This window comes from Zosterops lateralis (assembly GCF_965231275.1).
Source record: "Zosterops lateralis genome assembly, chromosome: 2".
NCBI classification, from domain to species: Eukaryota; Metazoa; Chordata; class Aves; order Passeriformes; family Zosteropidae; genus Zosterops; species Zosterops lateralis.
Window position 1 is genome coordinate 68,894,574 of NC_139763.1, and position 25,026 is coordinate 68,919,599.

Here is a 25,026-nt window from a genome sequence, read left to right on the forward strand (position 1 = left end):
GTTAACAAAGCACATACATCACTGGGAATTAAAAAGAACTGTAATTTAGACATTAGGCAACGAGGCCCTGAAACTTGTATTTTACGTACATGGGTCTGAATGGATGCAAAAGTAAGAGGCTGTTTTTTGCAAAGAGATGAAGGCTCAAAGGAGCAGGAAAGCATAAAGAAAACACATTCAGGTCATACCAGAAGCTGCAGCTGAGGCTTTGTTGCTGGCAGCAAAACGGTAAAAGGGAGGATTATCACAGTGTTGGACTATGGGGTTCACTGGGTCAGTTTGCTGCAGCTCAAAAAGAAGTTCTTCCATTGTCTGAATAGTGTTATTGCGACATAGATATATTGCAACCTTCTTTATCTGTGGAAGAAAATAACAGTTGTAAATCTCTGACTAAAGTGAATTTCCAAAGAAATCAATGAATGTTACACTGCAGTACTGAAATGATCTAAAATGCAAGTGCTGTTCCTGGACAGACACCACAACTACATACAGTTCATACAGAAACAAAACTTCTCACTTAGACAACAAGATCATTTCCCGAGCAGAATGACTCTATGATTTAATTACCTCAAGGTTTTTGCTTACCATTCACAATGAATTGTTTATGTATATAACTATATAACATGTTAATATATGTAACATGCACATCTACAAAACTGTAGCTGTGGCCACAAAGAGTAAGCCAGGCTTTGAATTGCTACTCACATCTGTAAGCAAATGTAATAGCAAATGGAAGAAAGGCAGAGCAATTATGTATACAGACTTCATGTATCCTGATTTGAAAAATCTGAGAGCATAATTTACAGAAACTGTGGAAATTTATATAAATTCTTTAAAAAGATCTCAAACCTGCACTGCAGCAATGAGGACTGTTGAGATACTGAGACCAAATTCAGCTGAATTCTTGAGGAAAAAACCCTGATCACTATTAAAAGCAGAGACTCTCTCCAGCTCAAAACCACTTGATTCATAAATTGCTGTAGCTGAGAGACCATATGGGGAATACCTCTCTGTGCTTGCCTGCTTGTTTTTAAAGATGTCCCTAAACAGATGCTTACAGGGGAGCTAAAATATTAGAATGAACTTGACTCTTGGCCTCACCAAGTATTGCTGTTCTTAAATACTTCCATTAAAATAACTTACTGCTTCTCTTTCCCTTTATTTTTTTTCCTTAGAGAAAATGCACATATGCAAAGTCTCTGTGCTAAAAATTTCCCAGGGACTTTCCAGAGACAAATCCATCTCCTTCCTGAGGCTCATTTCTGGTTGGGCTCACAGTGTCACTTTGAGCTTCTCTCACCGCTGAAGGGGTCACGTTCCCAACACAGAGTCTTGGCTGAAGAGGTTTCTGAACTGTAAATATTCTAAGAAATCTTTCAGTACATAATGTGAAAAAATGGACAGCTCAGCAATTTGTACTGGGGCACTGGGAAAAAATGCTTAAAGGAAACATAAGAGACAAAGCAATTAATTTAGACGATTTAAAAAACTATTTAAAAAATGTGAGTCAGGCATGCTTTTGGCTTGGACCCACAGAGGGAGAACAGATGGCTGAAGGCACAAAGCAGCTGGTGACTGCCTCGGGGCACAGGGGGCTCCTAAAGGAGATGGGTAAACTGGCAGTCTTGCAGCTCTGTGGTCTTTTAAGCCCAGGTGACCTGGAGCAGTGCTGATAAACTGTCCAAATGATCTTTATTTGCTAACGTGTATCTGTTATCTACGTGATAATGGAAGACACATGTTTATGATATCAGCAGTCTTGTGTAGTTAACAGAGTTATAGGTAGGATTTCTTATCTGTAAACTCCAGGGCATTAGCAAAACACTGAGCAGATGCATGTGATAAGACCAGTGTATTTTCCTACTCCAGACAAAGTTATCAGTGAAGGAGTGACTCATAAGCACAGTCAGGCTTCCTACAGAAGCGAAAAACTTTTTCAGATTTTGCAAAATCTGAGAATCAGACTTTTAACTCAAGGTCACAAAACACAGACTAATTGGGTGGTAGAAAACATGGGAACCTTGTCAGCTACTGCTGCCACCAGCCATGAGAAGCCTGGGAGGGAGACCAGAACAGTCCCGCAGGCAAAATAGGAGATGCTGAGCAGATGAAGCTGGAGATGTCAGAACAGATTGCTCTCTTCCTGAAGTAAGAGGACTGTACTGTCCTGGAGGACAGGACTGTGAAATCCAAGGCTTTGAGGCAAAAAAATGGATTTGAAGAAAGAAGCGCACTGGGTGGAGGGGGTTTGAAGAAAAGCTGCTCAGAGCTGTGGGATGGCAACAGCTATGGAAAAAGGAGGTGCTTTCTGAAAGCTTTGGCTTGGCAAGTATCTGGATGGGAGATAAGGTATGTGAGGGGCTCCTGGGCAAGAGCTGACAGGGTTGTCAGGCTTTTCCAGTCAGGCTACTTTAGGAGACAGACATCTGCTCAGCACAGGACTACTCCTTCCTCTCAGAAAACTGCCCCTGCTCCTTTTGCAAGCTGTCAGAAATGAGGGTAACGGCCCTCATTTTCTGCTTTAACAGGTGATTACCACTTCTCTGCCAACATATATGGTGTCCACCTTTGGGCCTAATCCCAAACCTGTCATATATTGCAGGATGAGGCAGGGGAAAGAAGCTGGGAAGTCTCTCATCTCCTGCTCAAAGCATGGTCAACACTGAATAGAAAGGCTCTGTAACAATTGAGGGAAAGATCTTATTTCAGATTGACCCCTTTGTCTTCCTCTCATATAAACCTTGAGCTTGTTCTTACATCAATTCCACTTCCAAATTTTTCCACTTTTGAATAGCTAAGCACATATATACATTGATTTGAGAATACAGAACAGTAGACCCTACAAATGAAAGGAAACAAACAGGATGCCTATGGTACAACAATAACATTTTGAAGATTTTTACGGGTTTCTTTATTTTCTTTATTCTAATATGCATAGCAGTCATCATAAACCCTTTGGGCAAACTATTATTTCAGCAACTGTAAATGAAGTATGTTTATGAGGCTTTTTAGATAAATTCCATCACATCAATACTAACTTCAGATTTATTTTGGGGAAATAAATGGAAAGAGGCTAACTAATAAAACAACATATTGTAATTGGGCTGGAAAATTCACTAAATTTAGACTCTGTTTGACTCAGCAACTGAGCAATAAGGAACATGGGAATGGAAGTAGCCTGGTTTTCTCAGACAGCCCTGATTTTATTTTAACTTGAATAATAATAATATCCAGCACAGTTTGAGTTGCAGATTGCAGCAACTGTTAGATAATTTATGACAGTCATGCAGAGGCAGAAGTTGATATGGTAAGGAGCTTATAAAGGTTAACTCTCTTCTGTCTGTTGAGATGTCCCACAGAAAGCTCTAGTTGGGCAAAGAAGAGGATGTAGCATTTTCTGGCAATTTATGGCCAGTCTGTTATTGTCCCCATTCACAAACATGCAAAGTTTCTTTTTCCTTGAGAGAAACCCAATTCTCATTTGCAATGGGGTGTGCTCTGCTGCTGCAGGCTGAGATTTGAACTACTCAATTTCTTTTTTTGATTTCAGTTTCCTGGCACTTCTATTCCTGCCATTTAATTTTGTACAGTGTGTTAGGGAGTATGTTGGTATTTCTTGGGTTTGATACAGAAATTTATTTTCTGCAGGTAATAGCTGTTTTCTTCACTTCAACCTCTGTAATCAGCAGTAAATAAAATAAAGTGCAAAGACTTACATAGGGTAAAAGGATGGTATCACTGCTAACACCACACAAACTAATGAGGAACTGCAGTGTTATCCTAAGGTTGTTACTCCATTTTTCATTGTTGGCCAAAGCATTCCAGACATTTTCCATCTCTGGTCCAGGAATTTCATCTCCATACTGCAAAGAATCATAGGCACACATTCCTTAAAATATGCAGACTTCCAAACTAAAGCACGTTCTTTTAGAACATTTTCTCACACAAAAAAAACCCAGTGAAATGCTGTAAAAAGTTACAAAACAGTATTTTAAAAAAGCTACCTGACAGACTTCAGAGTATAAACTTAATTTACAACTATTTAGGTTCTGATCCACAGGCAGACTTAAATCATAAGAGAAAATAAAAGTCTTGAGGACTGTAAATTCAAGTAATCCTAAAATTAAGCAGGTTTGGTTTGATTAGTACAGACTGTTCCAGTATAAAAATTCTGGTAGTGAAGGGAAGAAACAAAAGTTTTACAGGTTAGTTTCTTTGTCTGATTTGTCTTTTTACCTTGGCTGTCATATACATGAGATTATTAAGAACCAGGGAGGTGGCCTCAGGTGAGCCCCAGCCATTGCCTTTTAGTCCACTTGTGACTGCTATTTCCCCATCCTTGTCCTTCAGTTCATCTTCTGGAGTGGTAGGGCTTGAGCCAGGGAGGAGCAGTCTGTTGTCCACCAGTTCAATATTATGAAGCCATGGCAGCAGATAGGTAAGCATGATCTGTCTTCCATTTGGATGTGTTGTTGGAAATCGCTGGCTTACCTCTAAAGTAGTAAGAGTTGAAAAGTTAATATCATAATATTAATTTATGATGGAAACCCTAAGTACACTGTTTAAATCACATTTCTTACATTTGTTAGACCACCTGATGGTTTTTACCCTGCACACCACATGCATAAAAAAACATGTTCTTGAATTTCCTGAAGAGAAACATGGAATTAATGTTCAATAATAGCAAGCAATTGATCATGTCTTCTATCTGAAATAACTAACTCAGTCTGGGCATAGAAATAGAAAGTCACCCCTTGCTACCGTGCCATGCTATGTATTAAGTGAGGTGTCAATGTCAACAAAGAGGAAAAAGGATAATTCAGTTACTATTGGTTACTCTAGAATTCCAAGAGCTTCTGGAGAATATACAAAAATGTTCTGCAGATTACAAATGCCTCACTGGCCTGCAGGTTTCTAAGCTATAGTTTAAATAATAAGGAACTTATTATACTGAATTTACCAAAAAAATCTTGCATATATTGGGATCCTACTTCCTGTGGGAATCTCTATAAAATTCATAGCTGGCTGTCAGTTCAGGAATGCTTGTATACAGCACTTTATACAGTTTACATAAAAAGAACTGGCACTGTAAGACAAAGGGATTTGGAAAATCTGGGATAAGATATATAGCTTCCTGCCAAAATGAACCACATTATCTCTCTTTACCAGAATTCTTATGTAAAATCAGTAGAGCAACCATTTCCTTTTTTTACTCACTGCCTGGTTTTTAAAAATCAAGAAGATACACACTGTTTCTCCTCCCTATGATTCTAGAGGTACAGAAAGGATGTCTCACTTGAACTGTAATATCCTGTATATCTGAGATTTTTTTTAAATGACACAGTCATTACAGCCACATGAGCAGACAATAACAGAGATAATGAACAGCATTTGCTTAATGACAAATGAGCCTTCAGAATTTCCCTACACCAGTTATAAATAACTCATGGTATCTTGGGCACTGAGAAATGTAAGGGTGATGTATTGTTCCTTTACCCTCCCTCCAGCCCCTACAGACTGAGTAAAAAAAACAGAAAGGGATTTTAAGAGCCAGTAAAAAATCCCACGATTACAGACATTTGCACTCTGTTATTTAAAAACTAGAGCAACACATAAGATTGATTAAACCAGACAGATATGTCTCAAAACATCATTGTTCCCAGGAATGGCCTCACAGTGGGTATATTCTGAATTGTGCTCCTGCAGGTCTCATTCTTTAACATTTTTTTCAGTAATCCTGAAAATATATATTTCTGATAAAACATGCTCAGACATGCAGATGTGGCAAATAACAGAAGGTAGAGATCACTCAGAGTGATTTGAATCATTGGTAGAACTGGACACAGGCAATCTGCCTGAAGTTAAAGTCATGTTTATACAAAATGAAGAAAATATCCTCACAAGTATGATCTATGTAAATCCATGTGTAAGAAGAATCACATGAGAACCCATCATAGTAGAGTTTGTCAGTGTAATTTTAACTCATTCAGGGCACTTGTAATTTCAAAGTTACCCTAAGATCACATAAGTGGCACAGAATCCCCGAAGAGGGACTGTACTTTGTGTGAATACCTGTAGGAAATATAGAGAGGACTCCTAAATCTGATTTGACCTGAACCAGAATAGAAACAGGTCAAGCTAAATTTATAAACAGAACTGTGGTTCAAAATGACAGCAGTCTAGCATTTGTACAAAAATGTAAAGGACATAATAAGTCAAATAAATATAGGTACCTGAAAAAAGTGGGAGGGTGAGTTCAGGATACATCCTTGCCAGTTCATATGAAAGAAGGGCAAGTGAGACACTGTAAAGAGGTGGCAATGGACCATGTGTCCCATACAAAATACTGCCTGGTCTTTGCTCAGCTACCTTTTTTGAATAAACAAAAAGCTTTGATTCAAGGATCTATAAAAGACAAAAGAAAAAAAAAAGGGAATGAGACAATAAAAATTCATTAAAACAGGAAATATCAGCATTTGAAGTTTAGCTATCAGAGAACGCTCTATATGTTTCAGAGTACAGGCTCCACATATGAAAGACACTATAACATTAATTTTTATATAAATATTTGCGTAAGTTTTTATAGCTAGGACAAAACTGATTGCTTATTTTCAAAACAAAACTAATGTGTAAATAACAGTACTTTACAAAAAGTTCACCAAAAAAGTCTCCAAGAATAGGAGAAAAAAATAAGTAGCTGATACGTGCCTGCATAAGTTGCATGGAAATTTCATAAATCTCTCTGTTGGTGTCAGATGCCTTGAACAGCACCAAATTTAAAAGCGTCACGATATCAAAAGGATAGTTCCTAGAAGAATAAACAGAAGATTTCTGTGAATGCTGGTGAGGAATGCAGATTATATTCACTCTGATTTACTGTGTAATATGGTCTAAAGAGAATGTCATCTTTCTTTTTTCTCTTCTACCATCAGAATATGGGAAAGGGAGCTCTTATGAATACACACTGCTTGATCAAAGGACCATCTGGTGAACAGGAAGAAAGAAAGGATTACTTATAATTACCTTAGGCTAACGCTTCAGAATGCACTGAGTTACCCACAGTCAGAAATGCAATACCTGTGTCTATGACTGTCAATTCATTTTAATTTATAGCCTAAACTGTTTACAGGACAGGCTGACACCCATGAAAGAAAATGGGGGGCATGAAAATTATTTCTTAGGTCAAGCTGCAATTAAAACAGTCCATTTGGACAAAAGACATTATCTCTGACATGAACATTCTGAGCTATTAGACAATTTTATGAAAATTGTTTTCAAAGACTAAACATGAAGATCAGCTTCAAAAGGTCTGCTATCTATAAAGTCAGCATCAATTTAAGGTTAAACATACCAAAGTGTTAATAAGAATATTGTTAGAGGAGTAAATCCCACATCATAATATTTGGATTTGCACTAAACAGGTTTCTGTTTTCTCATGATGATTTGTAAATGCACTGATTGAATTGTGAACCATCAATTTATCACCCTAGATGTCAGCTACAGCACTCCTGGATGGCCACAGGATGCCTATTTGGACTTTTTAAAATGGCAGATACGTGTGTGGTATGGGACATTGTTGGTAATTCCATATACTAGCTGCAAGCCAAGCTCTGTAACTGGCTCTTTGCCCTTCCACTGCTTGAAAAATAAACACAAAAAGAAAAGAAATGAAGGGAAGTGGCTTCTTTGTATAAAGTTGGATAGACATCATCAATTGCTGCTCATTTAACAAGCAGTTTATCAGTGGTCTCCTGATACATTTTGATAGATGATAGAGCAAAAACTATTAACAGCTTTCAAATATTAATAAAAACTCCCATCTTGCTAGAAAGAGGATTTTCTCTTCAAAATAAGTCACATAGATCATACTCTCAGTTTTTACTGGAGGAATGGAAAAGATTAATTTTTAGGTCACAGTGGCACAGGTAACACAATTTGAGGAAAAAACACTGGCTGAAACTGCTCTGGTCCTGTGTTCATTAAAATAAAAACCCTGTTAACATAACTGAGTTTGCAAACACAAATTCCATTCAAATTTTAAAAATCTCCACATAATGCAGTCTCTAATCTAGTTGTTCCTGTCGAGAACAAAACAGTTTTGCAGGAAAACTTTGAAATATGTGACTTATTTTGATTTTCAAATTCCCAATTTTTTCTCTCTTGAGTTTTTTCTACGCTGATCATGCCTCTTGCCAAATTATTTTTGCGAGGAGTAAATTTTCGCATTTATTTTAATAAGATGCAAATAACTGCATTATTTAATTTATCTGTAAATTTTGTCCTTGAAAATAAAAAAGGGATAGAGTTTTATGAAGGCCTGACACAAAAGCAATATTTGTTTTCATGTCTTCATGTTTTCATGTAGCTTGTGCTTGCTCAGCATTAGCAGTAATGATGATACCAGTTGACAGGGAAGGAACTAAACAAATCAAATGAAAGCCAATTTAGAAAAAGGACATGACTTTCAAGATAATGACATGTCAAAATAATGACTTTCAAGCTATTGACATTGAAAACATTTTTTTCCTTTTATAAACAAAATTAAAAACCATGCCAAATTTTTGAAACCAGATTTATGACCTACATTCAAATAAAAAGTTGTAGCTCTTTTTGTATCTTTCTGAGCAAAATAGCATCAAAATTCCCCAGATTTCAAATATAATTATAGTAAGAACATCTTCTACTGAGCACATCAACTTTGTTTTCAGAATCATGAAAATCAAGTGTTTGAGAAGATATGAGTGTGACCAACAACCCTTAACAATACAGCGAGCTGAACCTTCAGTTTTATTTTTACATTTGAAAGTGTAGATTAATAAATTAATTAATACCTGCTTCCACACACAGTTGCAATGGCTTTGAAGCACCCAGAGGCAAGCTGGTATGATCCCGTGTAACATCGATCTATAGCCCAGTTGAAGAGATTGATTTGATCAGGATTCAGTTCTAGCAACAGGACTACAACTTCACACCCAAGCTGGTGAACCTGAGTAAAGGTCAAAAGATGATTGATGGGGTCAGACATGTTCATTCTCTAAAATTCTCAGAGGGACATAGGCAAAACAGGGCAAAAATGGAAAATTCAAATATGTAAAAGAAATTAGAACATTTGTAATAAATTTATTTTAGGGATAGCAGAGTTGGAATGTGACTCAGGTTTCAACACTCGAAAAAAATGTATGTACAAAGACATATAAATGAAATAAATTTTCCAAAGTTAGGCACAACAATAAAAAAAAAAAGCAGAATTTTTGGAAATTCTAAGTTACTCAATAGGTGGTTTTGGGCAACGTCCTTTTGTATCAATTAACTGACTTGCTAACGGATTTCCTACTGCATGTGAATTACACAGAGTGACAAACCTTCATGTTTATCCTTCTTTTGACTAACACAGAAGCAAGCTAGACAAAGAAAAATACCTTTTACAAGACTGAAAACTTACATGTTTAATCCAACTACATCAAGCAACCTAATGACTCTCCCTACAGACTGTGAATCACTTAATCCTGGTACCACCACTGCTACAAACACATCACAACTAAGGCTTGGACTTCGTGATCTTTCTGTACAGGACAGTGCTGGTACACCAAACACTAAGGCCTATTAATATTCTGTCACCAAGTGCAGGTGACTGCTTGTAGACTGCATATCACTTGCACATATCTTCAGAGCTCAGTCCCTACCAACATTCCAAAATCCCATGTAATTTCTGAAGGATTTTCTCTGCAGCTATTCATTTCTTCTTTAAATTGTTCAACATTTTTTTTTTTCCTAATCAATTACCATTTCCAATCCTCTATCTATCCTCTAGCTGCTTCATATGCATTTATTTAGGTTCTGCTATTTACTTTCCAGAGCAGAGTTATGTGTGCTGGTATGAGAGTTTTAGGGAGAAGAGCAGGATCAAGTGCAAGATACCAAAAGGGAAAGATTGTTGTCTCTCTCTCCACTTACTATAAATCACCAGTCTACTCCTCCTTAACCAAAGAGGCAGTCCAATCAGCTACAAACACGGAAGTATGACTGTAGGTACAAAGTCAAAGCCCATCTTCACAGAAATGGAAAGTGGCAAGAATAATCCATTACATGTTCTTTAAGAAGAAAAACATCCCACTTTACAAACTCTTTACTCACCCAGCACAGTGAGTAATTGTCCATCAGTGCTGAATTTTGGTCAGTACTTACACGTAAGTCTTGACAAGCCAGAATGTTATCGAGCCATTTGTAAAGATATCCATCAGGGGACAGACCAACATTATCAAACACAGGTCCACAGCAGAGCACAGCTGACATGGCCTAGGAACACACAGAACGCCAGTTACACAGAAAGTAACACAACCAACCCTTCAGAATGATTTGAGTCCAGGCTAACAGGACTGACACTTGCTTTCTGCTTGGAGGGAACTATGGTGCAAATCCTAACAGCTGACTGCCAGAATTCAACAATTATGTTGCTACAGATTTTACTGGATTCCAGATCATGCTCCAAGCATTTTGGAGGGAGTACTATCTTGAAGATACATTTTTTCATTTTATCTAGTATTCAAAAATCAAGCTACAAAACCAATTAAAATATATTCGGATGTTTCAATAGTATGTTACTGCAAAAACTTAAAACTGTCTTACAGCAAGTGGTGCAGCTTATGTAAGTACATAAGATATTACTTTCCCAGCTTACTCATGCAGGGGAGCTGCAACTAGTTTTGCCACAGAAGTACATTATTACTGAGCATGTCTCCAGGCAAGAGTGGGAGGCATTCCTGAGGTGTACATTGGTACAGATTCAGTATCCTGAGGTACTGAATTGGAACTATACCAAATTTCAGAGCTTAAGGCCTCCTTGCTGAATCTGCTAACTCATTAATGAACAGCTAAGTAAAATTTCAAAATTCACTCTGCTTTTTAAAATTAGCCTTGAAAAGTGTCAACAAAGAAAAAAAAAAGTAACTTCAGTGCTATATTCTATGGTACCACTGTACACTTACATATGAGCATACAAATTTGCATCACATATGCCAATTCAAAATTGTTTGAAACAAAAGGAAATAGACCCCCCAACTACTTGTATTTTCACTGAAAAATTGCTGAAAAATTGCTGTTACTGGTTTGTACAGCAAAACTTTAGTACCTTTAATGCACAGTACTGGTATCTTGTAATCTGGTGATTTCTATCACTGTAACGGTCCAGTGGTGTGAACATTATACTGAAAGGTCCTGCCCACTGACTGAATAAGATGAACAGGTGATGCCTCAAGCTCTGCTGAGGGAAGAGAAATCTCCTGTGGTGAACTAAGTGAACAGAAAGAGAAATAGTTGTGATTTATTAATATTAAATACACATTCATGTGGCACAATTGATGACATGCTTTTCAAATTTCTACAAAAAGGGAGGGGTTTTTATATGCTCAGCATACACTTACTCTGAAGTATCTAAGCTCCTTTAAAAAATCTAACCAAGAGAGTAAGATGTGTCTTATTTCTAAGAACCTTCAGTTCTGAATTAACGTGTAGTTGTACAAACATGTACATCCAACATGTTTGTAGAATCTGATTATAAAATCAGGTTTTCCACTGCCTCCTGCATTCCTTTAGTAGCAAGTATTTACTTGGCTTTTCCAGTTCTTTAAATTTGAGCCTAAACAATACATGTGTCTTACTCTAATACAGTAATAGGTAGCAACAATAAATAAACTTAGTGGCTCTTTGTTTATGACAAATATGTGGTATATATTCTGAACAGCTGAATTGCCTAAGCTAATGAAAAAAAGCCTCAGACCTCATCTTCCAGTAATTACATTGAGGCCTTTAAAACTAAGTTGGTTTTTTTTTTCTTTTTTGCTAATGTAATTATGTTATATTTCTGAAGTGATTTTGCAATATATAAAAAGCATGAAATCAACTGGATAAATCTTTGTGATACAACTGGACTCAGGTAACGTGGGATACTGTCTCAACACCCTGGGCAAGTTTTTCACTGGATTTAATATTGCAGATTGTCTGTACCTACTTGTATTTTCAAGGCCTGTCTGAGCTTATGAAGAGTCTGGCAATCAAGTCAGATGGGAGAAAATAAGGCCTTGTGCCAAAGAAATACAAAATCCCTGGAGGTCACAGACAATTTCTTTGCTAGGCTTTTAAAGAGGTGATTCTTAGACATGACTATTACAAGCTTCATCAAGCTTTATTGGTATTTTTATTTCAATCTTAATAGACTTGCGAACAATTTATTTTCTACATTCCACTTTCATTATATGAAAATTCACAAGCAGTGAAAAAAGCATGGACGAAAAAAGAAACAAAAAATTACTTTTCCAATACCCATATTAAATGCATAATTTAGCTCCATACCTGGAACACACTGAATCAAGTTGGCAATCATTGCACTGAAATGTGCTCTCATATCCTTAAGGATCTCGACTTCTTTATCATTTTCAGCCTCCAAAAGCATGCGAGTCAGATCAACATATTCTAAGAACAAGGCTCCAAGGGCTAGTGTATCTCTTTCTAAGGCTCCATTTGTACTAGCATAAAGGAAAATTGCATGTTAATACAGAATAACAGAGTAGTTATACTGCAGTTTGCTGCAGAAATGCATACAAAGTCTCTCCATATCTGATAGATCATACAATTCTTCAAAGAACATACTGACATAATCTCAGTGTGGCAAACACTGAAAATTGTATCACGTAAAATATTAATATTTATGATGGGGGATAGTCCTACCTGTCACTTATGACACCAGCATCAGCAAGGAGTTCAAAAATTCGCAGTAGCTGCAGTCTTAGTAGATCTCGTCGTTCTCGACGTTTCTTGTTCTTGGAATTTAAAATAACAACCATATTTATATGCATAGGTGTACACATTAAAAACTAGCAACTTCAGAAATGCCAATATCATAGTGAGATTTAAGAATTCCAGTTCAAGAGTTTTCTTCACGAAGGAACCCAAGTACTTTTGGATATTGCACTCTAACGTTGTGCTTATACATCAACAAAAACTGAACAGGATCAATTTTTTGTCTTTGTAACTACTCTTGAAAAAACTGTCAAAAACTGCCTTAGTACTTATGGAAAATGTGGAAATGAAATACTAGATAAAAATAACTAATATTCAAGGTTCCTGTACCAAAACCCCATGCTATCTTCAGGTAATAGGGATGTTCATGTTAGTTTAGTGTCATCTAGTTTGGGTGCTGGAGGCACTTATAGTGCAGAATGTATATCCAGACCCAAGGAAGTGATTATCTTAGTGATTAGCCATTCCTGAACTTGGCAATGCTGCAGCACACCATCACTCACATTCAAGTGAGCTCCTAGCAGACACCACCCCAGTCCAGTATTGGCTGAGTTGACTGCAGGGGTTTTGCCCACAGGAATGTACTCCTCTCACAGAACAGGACTGCATGGTTGTTAACTGGCTCATTGTATCTCACTGTTTTCTAGAAAGCTGTCCTTTCTGTCTCCTGTCTTTCCTGGAAAGATGTGGATGCAACAAGGACTGTTCTTTGCTGAAAGGCTAAATTGACTTGTTTGTATTCTGTATCTCCCCTGAGCAAGAAAAACATGAGAAGGTAAAAAAGCTGCTGTTGCACTCAAAGGAACTCAAAGAAAAGCTCAGAGAAAAATGGAGATTTTGATCTTTAAAACTGAGCAATATTGAGATCAAGGGCCTATCTCTTCTAGGACTCTGGCTCTGTCCATGGCCAGCAGTAGATGCTTTGTCTGGTATTCTGACCCAGAATTAGCAGAATTGCAGCATCCCAGCCAAAGGTTTTATTCAAATAATTATGCCATTTGATTTGCTCTATTCAGAGCCCTGTTTTTCTCTGGTTACAGTTTTAAGGCTCCAGGAAGCACATGTAAGGAATAAAGCAGTTTTATTGTAATACAGTATTTACCAGACACAGCTGCCTCCTGCAGCAGTGTCAGAGGTGATCTGGCAAGCTCCATGCCAGCGCCCACAGGGCGGATCTTGTGTAATGTCCATTTTGGTTTATCCCTGCAGCTCTTGGCCATGCTGGGAATTCTCTTCCTTGTCATAGCATATGTTCAAGGACATTGTTTCTGGTTTGTTGGATACCTGCCTGCTGACGTGGAGGCCTGCTGTGTTCTCTACAGCCACACAGCCCATACAGTCATCCTTGGGTTTCCAGGTGGCACTGCTTGCAGGAAGGCATCCCATTTATTCATATCAGGAAAAATACAGGAATTGAGATCGCAGTCTCTTGTCCTTGTATTCCTCTACTGACAATCCCATGTGCTAAATTTGCTCTTACTGCAGTAAACATCTGAATTCTAGCAGTTCCTTTCCTGAGGATACATTGGATATGTGTGTCTCCAGAAAAAGCTTTTCAAGTCTAAGTTGTCTTAAATGGTGCACAGACAAAATGCAGAGCCAAGTGGCTGCACTAAGGTGTATTAATCCACTTCTGCCCAGTACCAAAACAAGTGACTTTCAAATCAGTGACTTCATAGGGATGGAAGCCACACAACTGAACTGAGGTGTGAAGCAATACAGAATGGAAATGATTGTGGACATTTACCAGACACAGAATTATAAATAATTGTCCATGAGCCATGTGAGATTTCTATCTTGGAGCCAGATGGAATGGTCCAACACTGAGCCAAGGAGGGAGAACCGAGCAGGACTTGAGTTCAGTGCTGAAGCTCTCCCCATGGCTTTTCTGTTTAGCTGCGTAGACACATCCTGTGACTAAACTGCTTACTGAGGCTACAGATTTAATCATCAGGGGTTTTTAGGAACACAGAATTCTCTCTTGTATATATTTGGAAGATCTACTGGGAACCCTTCCAGGACCACTTTCTCTTGTTACAAAAGAGAGTGCTATAATGAAGGTGAAAAATGAAAACTCTGATGAATTTGTCAGTTAACTGATCATACTTAGAATGAATCCTATGCCATGTGATCCAGGCTGACCCTGCCTGAGCAGGAAGGTTGGATCACTTTGGTCCCTTCCAGCCATTCTGTGATTCCATGAAGTTGAAATAGGTGACCCTGCGTGCCCTGAAAATAAAAGCACATCTAAACTGCCACAAAATGTGCTTCCAGCCCAGATGTGTAAAAGCTTTTTTTCTTTTTCCCCAGATAGTGAAAGTGAATTTCCAATATATCCAAGTTCTGTATCAGGAGGTTTAATACTGGATGGGAATTTTTTCCTCAGAATGGAATTCTATATGGTATATTTCAGGTAGGTCACTGATAGAATTTAAATTAAACTAGGTTTGAATGGAGTTATTATAAATTATGCAATTAATAAAATTCCTGTTGCACACAGAGCTTAATTTGCTAGTTAGTACAAAAGAATATATTCATATTTCAAACAGACAGAATTATTATTTTTAAAATAATTTTTCATTTAAAAAAAACTGAGTAAATTTGATTTTTGCAACTAACCTCTGGTCTTCTTTCTAGGGCTTCTTTCATTAGTGGGTGGAGTTCTTCTACTAATTCCCTAAATTAAAAAAACATAAATACTTGTAAACAAAATCTAATGTCCTTTGAAACAATAAATATTTTGATAAATATCTTATCCAACATATAAAAATGAAGCTCTAAAGTATAAATAAAAAATTAAATATATACTTAAGTTACAAAAAAAATTAAAGCATTTGTATTAGAGGCAAATAACTAAGAATAAGTGGAGAAGTACCTGAAAACAAGGGAATTTGTTCTTCCAAATCCTAATACAAGTGATTCTGTTATTTCTATGCTTTCAAGTCTCATCAAAGGAACAAGCTGCTTTAGTAAGACTCCAACAGATGGAGTTCCGATAGCCTAAAATATATTAAAATATCGTTGAATTTAATTGTCAGGATATCAATATTAAGTAAACACATTTTTTTCTTTTTTACAAACAAACATTGTCTGAGAATCAATACATATTTTAAAAACAAGCTGGAATGATTTTACTATTATGGATATCAATCCACCGGTCTAACTAGATGTCTGCTACCTGACAATCACCTCAATAATGCCTAACACGTAAATACATCTGGGAAATCTCTTTGCTTTAGTTCAGATTATTGTAATTTACTAGATTTGTTGTTTCATTAAAATATTTCAGTAATTGCTTTTGGGGAGCTACTGCTCCTCTCAGATTGCTACTACCTGAAAGTGTTTTTTATATATTATTGTTTCTGACAAGCATATATCCAACAGGAATACAATTTGCATTCAGAAATTTGCTTTACTGCTTAACGTTTTAAATTTACAAATTGGAGTGCTCTACAAGGAAATAAAGAGGATGACAAACTAAAGTTAATTTCAAAACACATGTCCAGACCTTCTATATTTTGAATTGCCCAGAATGAAAAAAAAAAAAGTAAGATATTGAAAACACCATGGCTTTCACCAAATATTTATCAACACATCAACATCACATCATGCAGATGTTTTAACTGCTAACTATGTATGTTAAGTATTTTGCATATATTGAAATATTGCTTAACTGAAATACTTTCATCAGGATAAGATTTTGCCTGTGGATGCAGTTCAAAATCCCCCTAAACAAATCGTTTACTTGTAAGAGGTTGCATCACCTTATTATCGTAGTTCATTGTTCCATCAGGGGTGGTAGCCATGATCTCGGGTGTTGAAGCACGCAGGTGTCCTGGGCTCATAATACTGGGCTTTGCTACTCCAAAACACAGAATAAGGTAGTTTCTCCACAAAGTAACATAGTTGTCTCCACTGCTTGCTGTACTTGTTTTCTTTGCATTAACAGGAATGCTAGAATTTAAAAATAAATTATAATTATTAGAACGATCTTCCAGTCTTAATTACAAGTACTAAAATTTTAATTACAGTATTTTAAAATATTTCAAGAGGGAATAAAACATGCTATGCATCTACCTGCTGCAATTCCACATGATGTGATAGACAGGAAAAATCAATGGAGGTAGAAAACTGGAGTTCCACCTTACAAGTTGCAATAATGGAACTCAAACCTGTGTGGCACCACTTTCTGTGTGGCACCTTGCAGGATGTGTGGACTGATACTCAAACACAGGACCAAAGAAAAGCTTACATTAAAATCACACAGCTCATACAAAAGAAAGTGAAATGCAGATTGCCACTTACTTTGGATCCACAAGAGGCATTATCAGCTGTAGCCTCGTGAAGGCGTATGGCCAAGCATAGCTGAGAGCTGTAGGACAGTGCTTTGGTAGATTCTCCTGCCTAAGAAAACTGAAGAGGCAGAGAACCCACGGGTCTTTAACAGACTGTGCAAAAATCCAGACATGAGAAGGACTTTTCACATCATAATGGCTATTTACTAGGACAGCATTCCACTCCACCAGCCACTGCAAATCCACACTGTGTGTTAACGGAATTGTTGTCTATGGAGAGAAAAGATAAATTAACACTTCTTCCTGTACTAGTCAGAAACCAGGCACAGAGGCAACACATTTGCTTTGCTTTATTATTAATGAACAGAATGAAAGCACACAATTCAAACGTTGGCAACACCCAAACCCAGGTGCTGCTATTTCAGACGAATTTCCTAATTCCTGTATTATGAAGTCAGAAAGTCTCTTTCTTGCTCAGTTTCTGTTTTCAGATGCAGAGGGACCCAACTGCCCCACCAGTTTAATGTCCCTTTCTGTGCTGGTTTTGGCTGGGGTAGAGTTTATTTTCTCCACAGTGACTGGTATGGGGCTGTGTTTTGATTTGTGCTGAACACAGCGCTGATAATACAAAGATGTTTTTGTTATTGCTGAGCAGGGTATGCACAGAGCCAAGGCTTTTTCTGCTTTTGTATTGCCACACTGGTGAGGATGCTGGGGGTTCTTGGGAGGCTGGGAGGAGACACAGCCAGGACAGGTGACCCCACCTGACCAAAGGGAGATTCCAAACTGCATGACATCATGCTCACTGCATAAAGTGAGGGAAGAAGAAGAAGAAGGAAAAGGGACTTTTGGAGTGAAGACATTTGCCTTCCCAAGTCACCATTATACATGATGGGGCCCTGGTCTCTTGGAGATGGCTGAACACCTGCCTGCCCATGGGAAGTGGTGAATTAATTCCTTGTTTTGCTGTGCTTGCATTCAGAGTTTAACTTTCCCAGTTAAACTGTCTGTATCTCAACCCACGAGTTTTTCAATCCAGCTTTTACCCTTCTGATTCTCTCTCCCATGCCACTGGTGGGGAAGTGAGTGAGCAGCTGTGTGGAGCTTGGCTGCTGCCTGGGGTTACTTAAGTATCCAACATGTGGCTCAAACCCACAGCCCTGGAAAGGGCACTCAATGTGGCAAGGACCATTTGTTGCTTTAAACTTACTGAGGCTGAGAAGTGCCCCAAACTGATTCTTCCTGCCCTTTGGAAATGCGCTTTTCACTAATCTCCAGGCCAGCATGCAAAATCAGTTGTCGTATGTATCAGTTCTTCTACTGACACTTCTTTATTTAAAATGCTCAATCTCTGATTCCTCTGATGCATGACAGACACATCAGGCCCCTTAGAGAGCAAAAAGAGAGATCCACCCCAGCTGTGAATTACTTTGGACCTTATGCTGAGGTGTGCAGGCAGGGCCACTTTCTGAGGACACCAGGGAGCTAAAGCTTATTCCCTTCTCAAACAGATGACAGCAATGAGTGACTACCAAGTGCCTCCAGCATTAGGAGGTGCTAGCAGTAAGACTTTCTCAACTGTTCTTTTTTTCTGTATCTTCTCTATCTGCAGTATCTTCCATATCCATAGTACAATTACTTTCATGGAACAGATTGTCTGGGATATTGTGGAGCCTTGGAGCTCTTGGGTAGACGGCTGGAGCCTTAAAGCTGTATGATTTCTTTGATTTTTAGCAGTATTATTTTTAGTTTTTCATGTCTGATATTTGTTATGTAAACACACACAGTAACAGTAAAGTAATACTTACTGAATCTGAAACAGCCACATGAATAAAGCTTTCAAGAATAGAAGAACTCAACTGATCCATGACATCAATCATAGGTTTGTCATCATCCTGCATAACACAGAAAACAAAAGTTTACTGCTCTTCTGACCATATTATTTCCCTTCTTATGTTTCTCGGATATGCAACAGAAACATCTAAAAATTATGACATGAATCTGAAGTAGCTAAAAATATTCATTGTTAACAATGGGTACATTTTGTCTTTTTCAAATTAATCTCAGAACTAAGTCCAAGTTGTGGTTTGAAATGAAGTTAATTTGTGGCTATAGCTCACTGCTTAGGAAACAAAAGCACATATCAGAAAATCCCAAATGACTTTGGATAGCTGGTATCAAAAGACTGAAAAATTAGCTTACTGTTTATTGAAGCATTCCTTTGCCATGAACACACATATTTGTGTTCTTAGGCATTTAGATGGCTCACTGAGCTGTGACCGCCAGTACACAACACGACTTTCCATATTTTTGTATCCATAAAAAAGACTTAGAAGTCTTTACTATAGAAGGAAAATGTATGTGAATGATCTTAAAGGTGTCTTATGCTGTAGGTTTTTTCACACACAGTGGTATGCTACAGGAATGGGTTCATTTCCCATATAAATTTATAATCTTGACAATACAAAAATGACCCATGCAGTAAAAAAGGTTTTACAGTGTATTTTACATTTTTACATTCACTTCATTCCAAGAGAAAATAGAAGTTGCTGTACATTTTCCTTCAAATGCTTATACAGGGCATTTGCCATTCATGTTACATTGTAAAGACCACAGAAATGTTTGCAGTGTTAAGGAAAATAAAAAGAGTAAGCAGAGATCAAATGCTTTTTTATAAACTAAATGCATACCTGCTACACTGCAGCAATTACGTTAAAAGCAGCTGTAACAGCAGTTTTGAGCTTTATCTTTGGGAAGTTTTAACTCAAAGTTCCAGAAGAGAAAAATCCTACCTCTGCCTGGCCAAGGGCCAAGAATAAAGAACGGATTTCTCTGAGGATTAGAACAGCCAATTTCCGCGTGGCAACTTGGAAACTACACAGCAGAACCAGCGCGAATCCTTCGACTGCGTGCAGGACGTTGGAATAGGGGCTCCTTTCAGACTGTATCCTGTGGCTGGATCCGTTTGGTATCAACTGCAGAACAGTGCAAGGTGGGGGGAAATGGAGTGGTGGTGTTTGCAAGCCAGGTCTCCAAGAAATATTCTGTTTAACTATTCAACTATACAGATGTACATATACATCAAAATGCAGAGGCCATGTAGATGCTAGACTGGGAAACTTGACGTATTCTCTCCAACAATCAAGTTTGTTGCCTTAGGCTACCTTGTTTCACAAAAGCAAGAGTGAACAGAGTCCTTCCAGTAAATCCTTCCCTCTAATTTTCAGTTAATCTACCCACTTTTTTCTATCCTCCACTAAAAAATAAATGAATAAGTCAGATGGTGAACACCACACTTTTTCTACTCCAGACAGCATGCCCTCAGGTCCTTCTTTGTCTTGTAGGATCCAACATCTTAGGTAGGTGGCCTCTAGAACCCAACCCCACAAGTAAAGTCTAACAATATTTAATGAAAAGTATGTGCGGATCTCTCTTTTCTACATTTTTATGTACTCCTGTTATTACCAATTAATTAATGGTCCTCTGTGACATAAAACACACATCTTGTTTGCCCAAAGGAAAACATACTCAGTGTGATTAGTTTAGGAGGTAAGAAGTCTAAAAATCATTTCTCGTAATGAAAATATCTGTGGGACAGTGCAGATGGGAGAAGCAGGAGAAAAGCTGTTCAGTTCCCAGAAATGTTTGTAACACATGGAGACAGCCAGCTATGGTAAAAATCAGGTTCTTTGATTTTTCTGAATCAACCAAGGGAAAAGAAGATCTACTTCACTCTTCACAGCACTCCCACTAGCATTATCAATCTGTTTCAGCCCTGGGAAAATGTCCTTCTGCCACATCTACAGACACATATTTCACTTCACGTGCTTTTGTTGATGTGCATATTTTAGTTTGGCATGCATTCTCTTATGTTGCTCAACAACAACATCTGCTGTATTACACAAGGACATGGCTGTCCTCAAAAGACACGTGAACTAATTACCTAAAAAAATTTTGCATAGTAAATTCTTCTCAGGTGAGTAAATACAAAACAACAAACCACAGCAGCATCAAGGAACGTAATTCCTGCCTTCAGTTAGTAAAAATGTTAGGACACAGACATCTTGATTCCATACCTCTGCAGATCTGGTTTTCGCCTGCTCAGAAGCTTTTCCTGGAGTGTGTATTACAAGCTTCCATTGCGTAAGCAACTGTAGCAGCAACTTCAGAGAAGTATCAAGAAGGGTATGATGCATATCATTCACTTCACGTAGCAGAAAATTAGTGAAACCAAAGAGTACATCCTCCCGCCAGTCAACAAAGTCAACAAGTAGGCCCTGAAGAGAATTCTGTGCAATGTGTCGAAGTTCATCATCCATATGGATGGACAGCCTGCAAGTAAAAAGTAAATGTCAGAAAATAAAAGATATCAGGAATGTTTATCAGTACATGACAGCAATGGAAAATTCCCATTAACAATGGTGGATGATACTATCACGGTTTCATTACTGCTGATCACAATCAACATCCTTGACCTGTTTTCTATATTGTAATTCTTGCTACTGCAGAAGATATTCATGGATGCAAAAGATGTGTGCACCCCTCCTAAAACAGGGTATCTCTAAAAGTACATAATTTGGCAACTTTTCTCCAACTGAGTATATTTTCTATTTACTCCTAAATGAATAAATTCCATGTAGGTATATATATAAAAGGCTTACAAGTAAATAAATAATTTCAGAATTTATGTATTAATTTTTTTAATATTAAATATAAAAATAAAAGAATAGCAACAGGTCACCTAACAGTTAAAACAAATCTTTAGCCAAAATGCAAACCATGAGTAATGAAAACAAATCTTCAAAAAGAATTAAAATGAGGCATTTGAATTAAAAAATGCTTTATGTTTTAAATAACTTAGGATGAGGAAAAGGGGAAAACAGCCTCAGGACTTTCTATACTTTTAGAAACATGAAGGAACGCCCTCAAAGTCCCTCTAAAAGATGGTGACATTTCAGATCCCATTTTCAAATTTTATTTTCTTCTTTATTTGCATCATGTTGAAGTCCTTCTCAACATAACAAAATTTTTATATTTCTTTTGACACAGAAATCATCAAACCACTTCTATATTAGAAGCTGGCAAAATAAAGTAAATTCAGATTAGTGCTTTGCAATTTTTGGTTCATTGCCTTTATGATACATTTTGTTTTAATTACCCATGAGACTGTAATTTTCTGTACTGTGTTAGAACTCATTTTCAAAGTATTTTATCTACATTTAATCTACACAGTTGAAAAGGAGGACTCATTATAATGAAATGGACAGAAAGTTAGGAGAAAAAAACCCCAAAATAGCAAATGGAGTGGAACCAAAGTCCATTCAGTTGGAAGTGTATGATGAGATGTGGTTCATAAAAAAATCTGCTTTATTATAGCTGCCTAATTTGGAGCAGAGGACATTTTATTTAAGCAAAAAGAAAACAACTGCCATGAAAATTCACCCCTGGTGACTATGGCTCCAAAAATAACTGTTATGCTTTAATAACCACATGACTTTCTATATATATTTAGAAACACAGTATTTGTTTGTGCTAAGAAATGATAATTTTTGTCTCCCTTTTGGACAGCCAACACCAGATAAACAAGCAAAACCTTTTGAGACTACAATTAAGTCATCCATGAAATGACATTCACAATGACACAAAAGCAGTAACAGAGAAGAGGATACAAAAGACATCTCCTAAGCCTAGGTTACTGCCCAGTGGCATTATCTAATGAAATGAAATTCAGATTGATCATACACATGCATCTCTGCCTGACAGGCAGTGCAGGAAGCAAGTACAAGTTTGTTTGTTTGCACTTGAGTCAGTTAAATTTAAGATCTACTTGGGAATTTGTAATGAATGGTTGCAGTGGGCAGTGAAAGGGCAAAAGGTACAGTATATACTTGACATCTGCTTCATGGTTTATAATTTGAGTACAGCTGTCCTGAAAAAAAGTCTAGCTGCTGACTTACAGAGCCCTTCCAAAAACCACCAAATGACACATCTGTTGTGAGGATGAAAAACTCAAACCAAACTGTGAATACAAGAACTAATTAACTGAAAGATGTAACTTTATCTCTTGTGAAAAGAAAATATTTAACAGCTTTCTATTTCAACAGCACAGACTCACATAAATCCCTGGCAGAACAGCTTCTAGGGTTGTTTTAAAAAACAGGGAGAAACTGAAACCTTGCCTTTTCCAAGTTTCTTATCCTTGTATTGAGTCTAGTTTCTGACCCAGAACACACAATATTGTAATGCAGAGTTCTCTAGAACTGCAGATGCTTACTTTCTGGGCCTACACTTTCAAAATTAGGAGAAGTAGTCAGTCTGGTCTCAAATAAACATGGGACAGTATACAGAACGTAGCAGCTCTGGTGCGGGGGCATTCTGGTGATTTACATTATTCTAGGCCATCTATTAATTCTTTAAACAGTTTATTATTTTCTTCTCTGAAGGTATGTTTTTGAAGACAGTTTTCAGTTCGTGCTGTCCCAGACTAAAGAGACCTAGTTTTTTCAATTCAATTATCTTTTCCCCCTTATTCTCTGCTCAGCCTCTTCTTCAACTACAATGCCTCAGCCAGCTCGCATGCTGCTCTCCAAATCAGACATCCTTGATATTGATTAGACCAGAAGAACTTTTTTGAAAACCCTCTAGACCTATACATGTGAATGAGGTCTTTTCATAGGAACATCACTTCTTTGTATCTGTTCAGTTTGTGATCTTGCTCTGCAATACTGAGACCCTACTCAGTTGTTTGAACACTACTCCGTCTTATGAACTATGAACTGTTTGTTGATTGCTTTCCGACCTATTATGTGCCTATTTTATCTAATTTGTGTTTCCCTTGCTTACACTTAGGAATATGACTTAAAACACTACCAGTGTCTCAAAGATGCTGTAGGATGAGTACACATAGGAGAGAATAGATTTCCAGAGTTTGCCTTCTTGGGGAAAAATTGAGCATGTAATTGCTTCTGAAGTTGCTCTAGAGAAGCTTCCAACAGCTCCTCTTGACGTCACTCCTTTTCACAGTCAGAGTCAGATAACTCAGCAAACTTAGGGCTTGCATTGTCCCAGCAGGGCAATTACCCAAGAAATACTTAGATTCACAGCTGACCTTTTCTAAATGAAGTTTGCCAATGGAATAGAGATAGACCAATAGTTATATTGAGAGCTGTGAGACTTAAGGAGGGTAGCGTTAATTTATAAAGAAACTCAAACAGGTCTCCAAATTTTCTTAAGAGTAGTGACAGATCTGACCTGGACAATCCTGTGATTGAAGAGCTGTGACCTGAATAGATACGTGCTTTTTACCAGCTCAGTTAAGGCCATTAATAAGGATAGAACTCTAGTTAAAATATTGGATTAAAGGAAAACATGTCCTTTTAAATTTCCCTTAAGCAGAATTGATGCAACTGTTTAATAAGGTATCTGTATAATTTAATAATGTAATGACTTAAAACAACCTTCAAGTGATTTATAGCAGACAGTGTGCACGCAAGGAAATCAAGCTGGCCATGCACTGCAGCACACCTACTGCTGGTTGATGATTTGGCTTGTTTGGCTCTCTGCACTCCCCACTACAACCAGAATCAACTGTTTCACTGTTTTAGCACATTACTGGGAGTTACTTGTTCATAGAGCAGAAAAAACTGGTTTTGTATGTAGCCTTCTGGCTCCCACATCTGCCCTTTCCTCATCTGTGATGTTTGAAAAGCAAGAACAGGGTGGCAAAGTTTGCTTTGCCACAGTTACCTGAGAGCAATATGCTGCAAAGCCCTCTTGGTTTAATTTAATACCATAATCCACTTACATAAAGAACACAAGCTGGAACCTTGGTCTTGGATACCTGAACTGAAATGTAACAGACTTTTCTGTACTGACAGCACCTTTTATCATAATTATTTCCCACAAGTCACTGATTTGATATCCTGAAACCTAAGTG

General features: G+C 37.5%; 1 protein-coding gene across 6 annotated transcripts in view; it reads right to left on the reverse strand.

Moving 5' to 3' along the window:
* The window catches only part of FRY (FRY microtubule binding protein), a 182,291-nt gene that overhangs the window by 59,747 nt on the left and 97,518 nt on the right, over positions 1-25,026 (reverse strand). For all 6 annotated transcript variants that reach the window (XM_083854733.1, XM_083854732.1, XM_083854731.1 and 3 more), the window contains 17 exons: positions 21,167-21,422; positions 19,883-20,065; positions 18,899-18,985; positions 17,101-17,360; positions 16,560-16,749; positions 15,671-15,795; positions 15,415-15,472; positions 12,724-12,815; positions 12,349-12,521; positions 11,129-11,289; positions 10,186-10,296; positions 8,832-8,986; positions 6,709-6,808; positions 6,234-6,405; positions 4,237-4,493; positions 3,717-3,863; positions 189-357 (listed from right to left, as the gene is read on the reverse strand). In XM_083854733.1, coding sequence (XP_083710859.1) covers positions 189-357; positions 3,717-3,863; positions 4,237-4,493; positions 6,234-6,405; positions 6,709-6,808; positions 8,832-8,986; positions 10,186-10,296; positions 11,129-11,289; positions 12,349-12,521; positions 12,724-12,815; positions 15,415-15,472; positions 15,671-15,795; positions 16,560-16,749; positions 17,101-17,360; positions 18,899-18,985; positions 19,883-20,065; positions 21,167-21,422 — 2,696 coding nt within the window. The remainder of the gene's footprint in view (positions 1-188; positions 358-3,716; positions 3,864-4,236; positions 4,494-6,233; positions 6,406-6,708; positions 6,809-8,831; positions 8,987-10,185; positions 10,297-11,128; positions 11,290-12,348; positions 12,522-12,723; positions 12,816-15,414; positions 15,473-15,670; positions 15,796-16,559; positions 16,750-17,100; positions 17,361-18,898; positions 18,986-19,882; positions 20,066-21,166; positions 21,423-25,026) is intronic.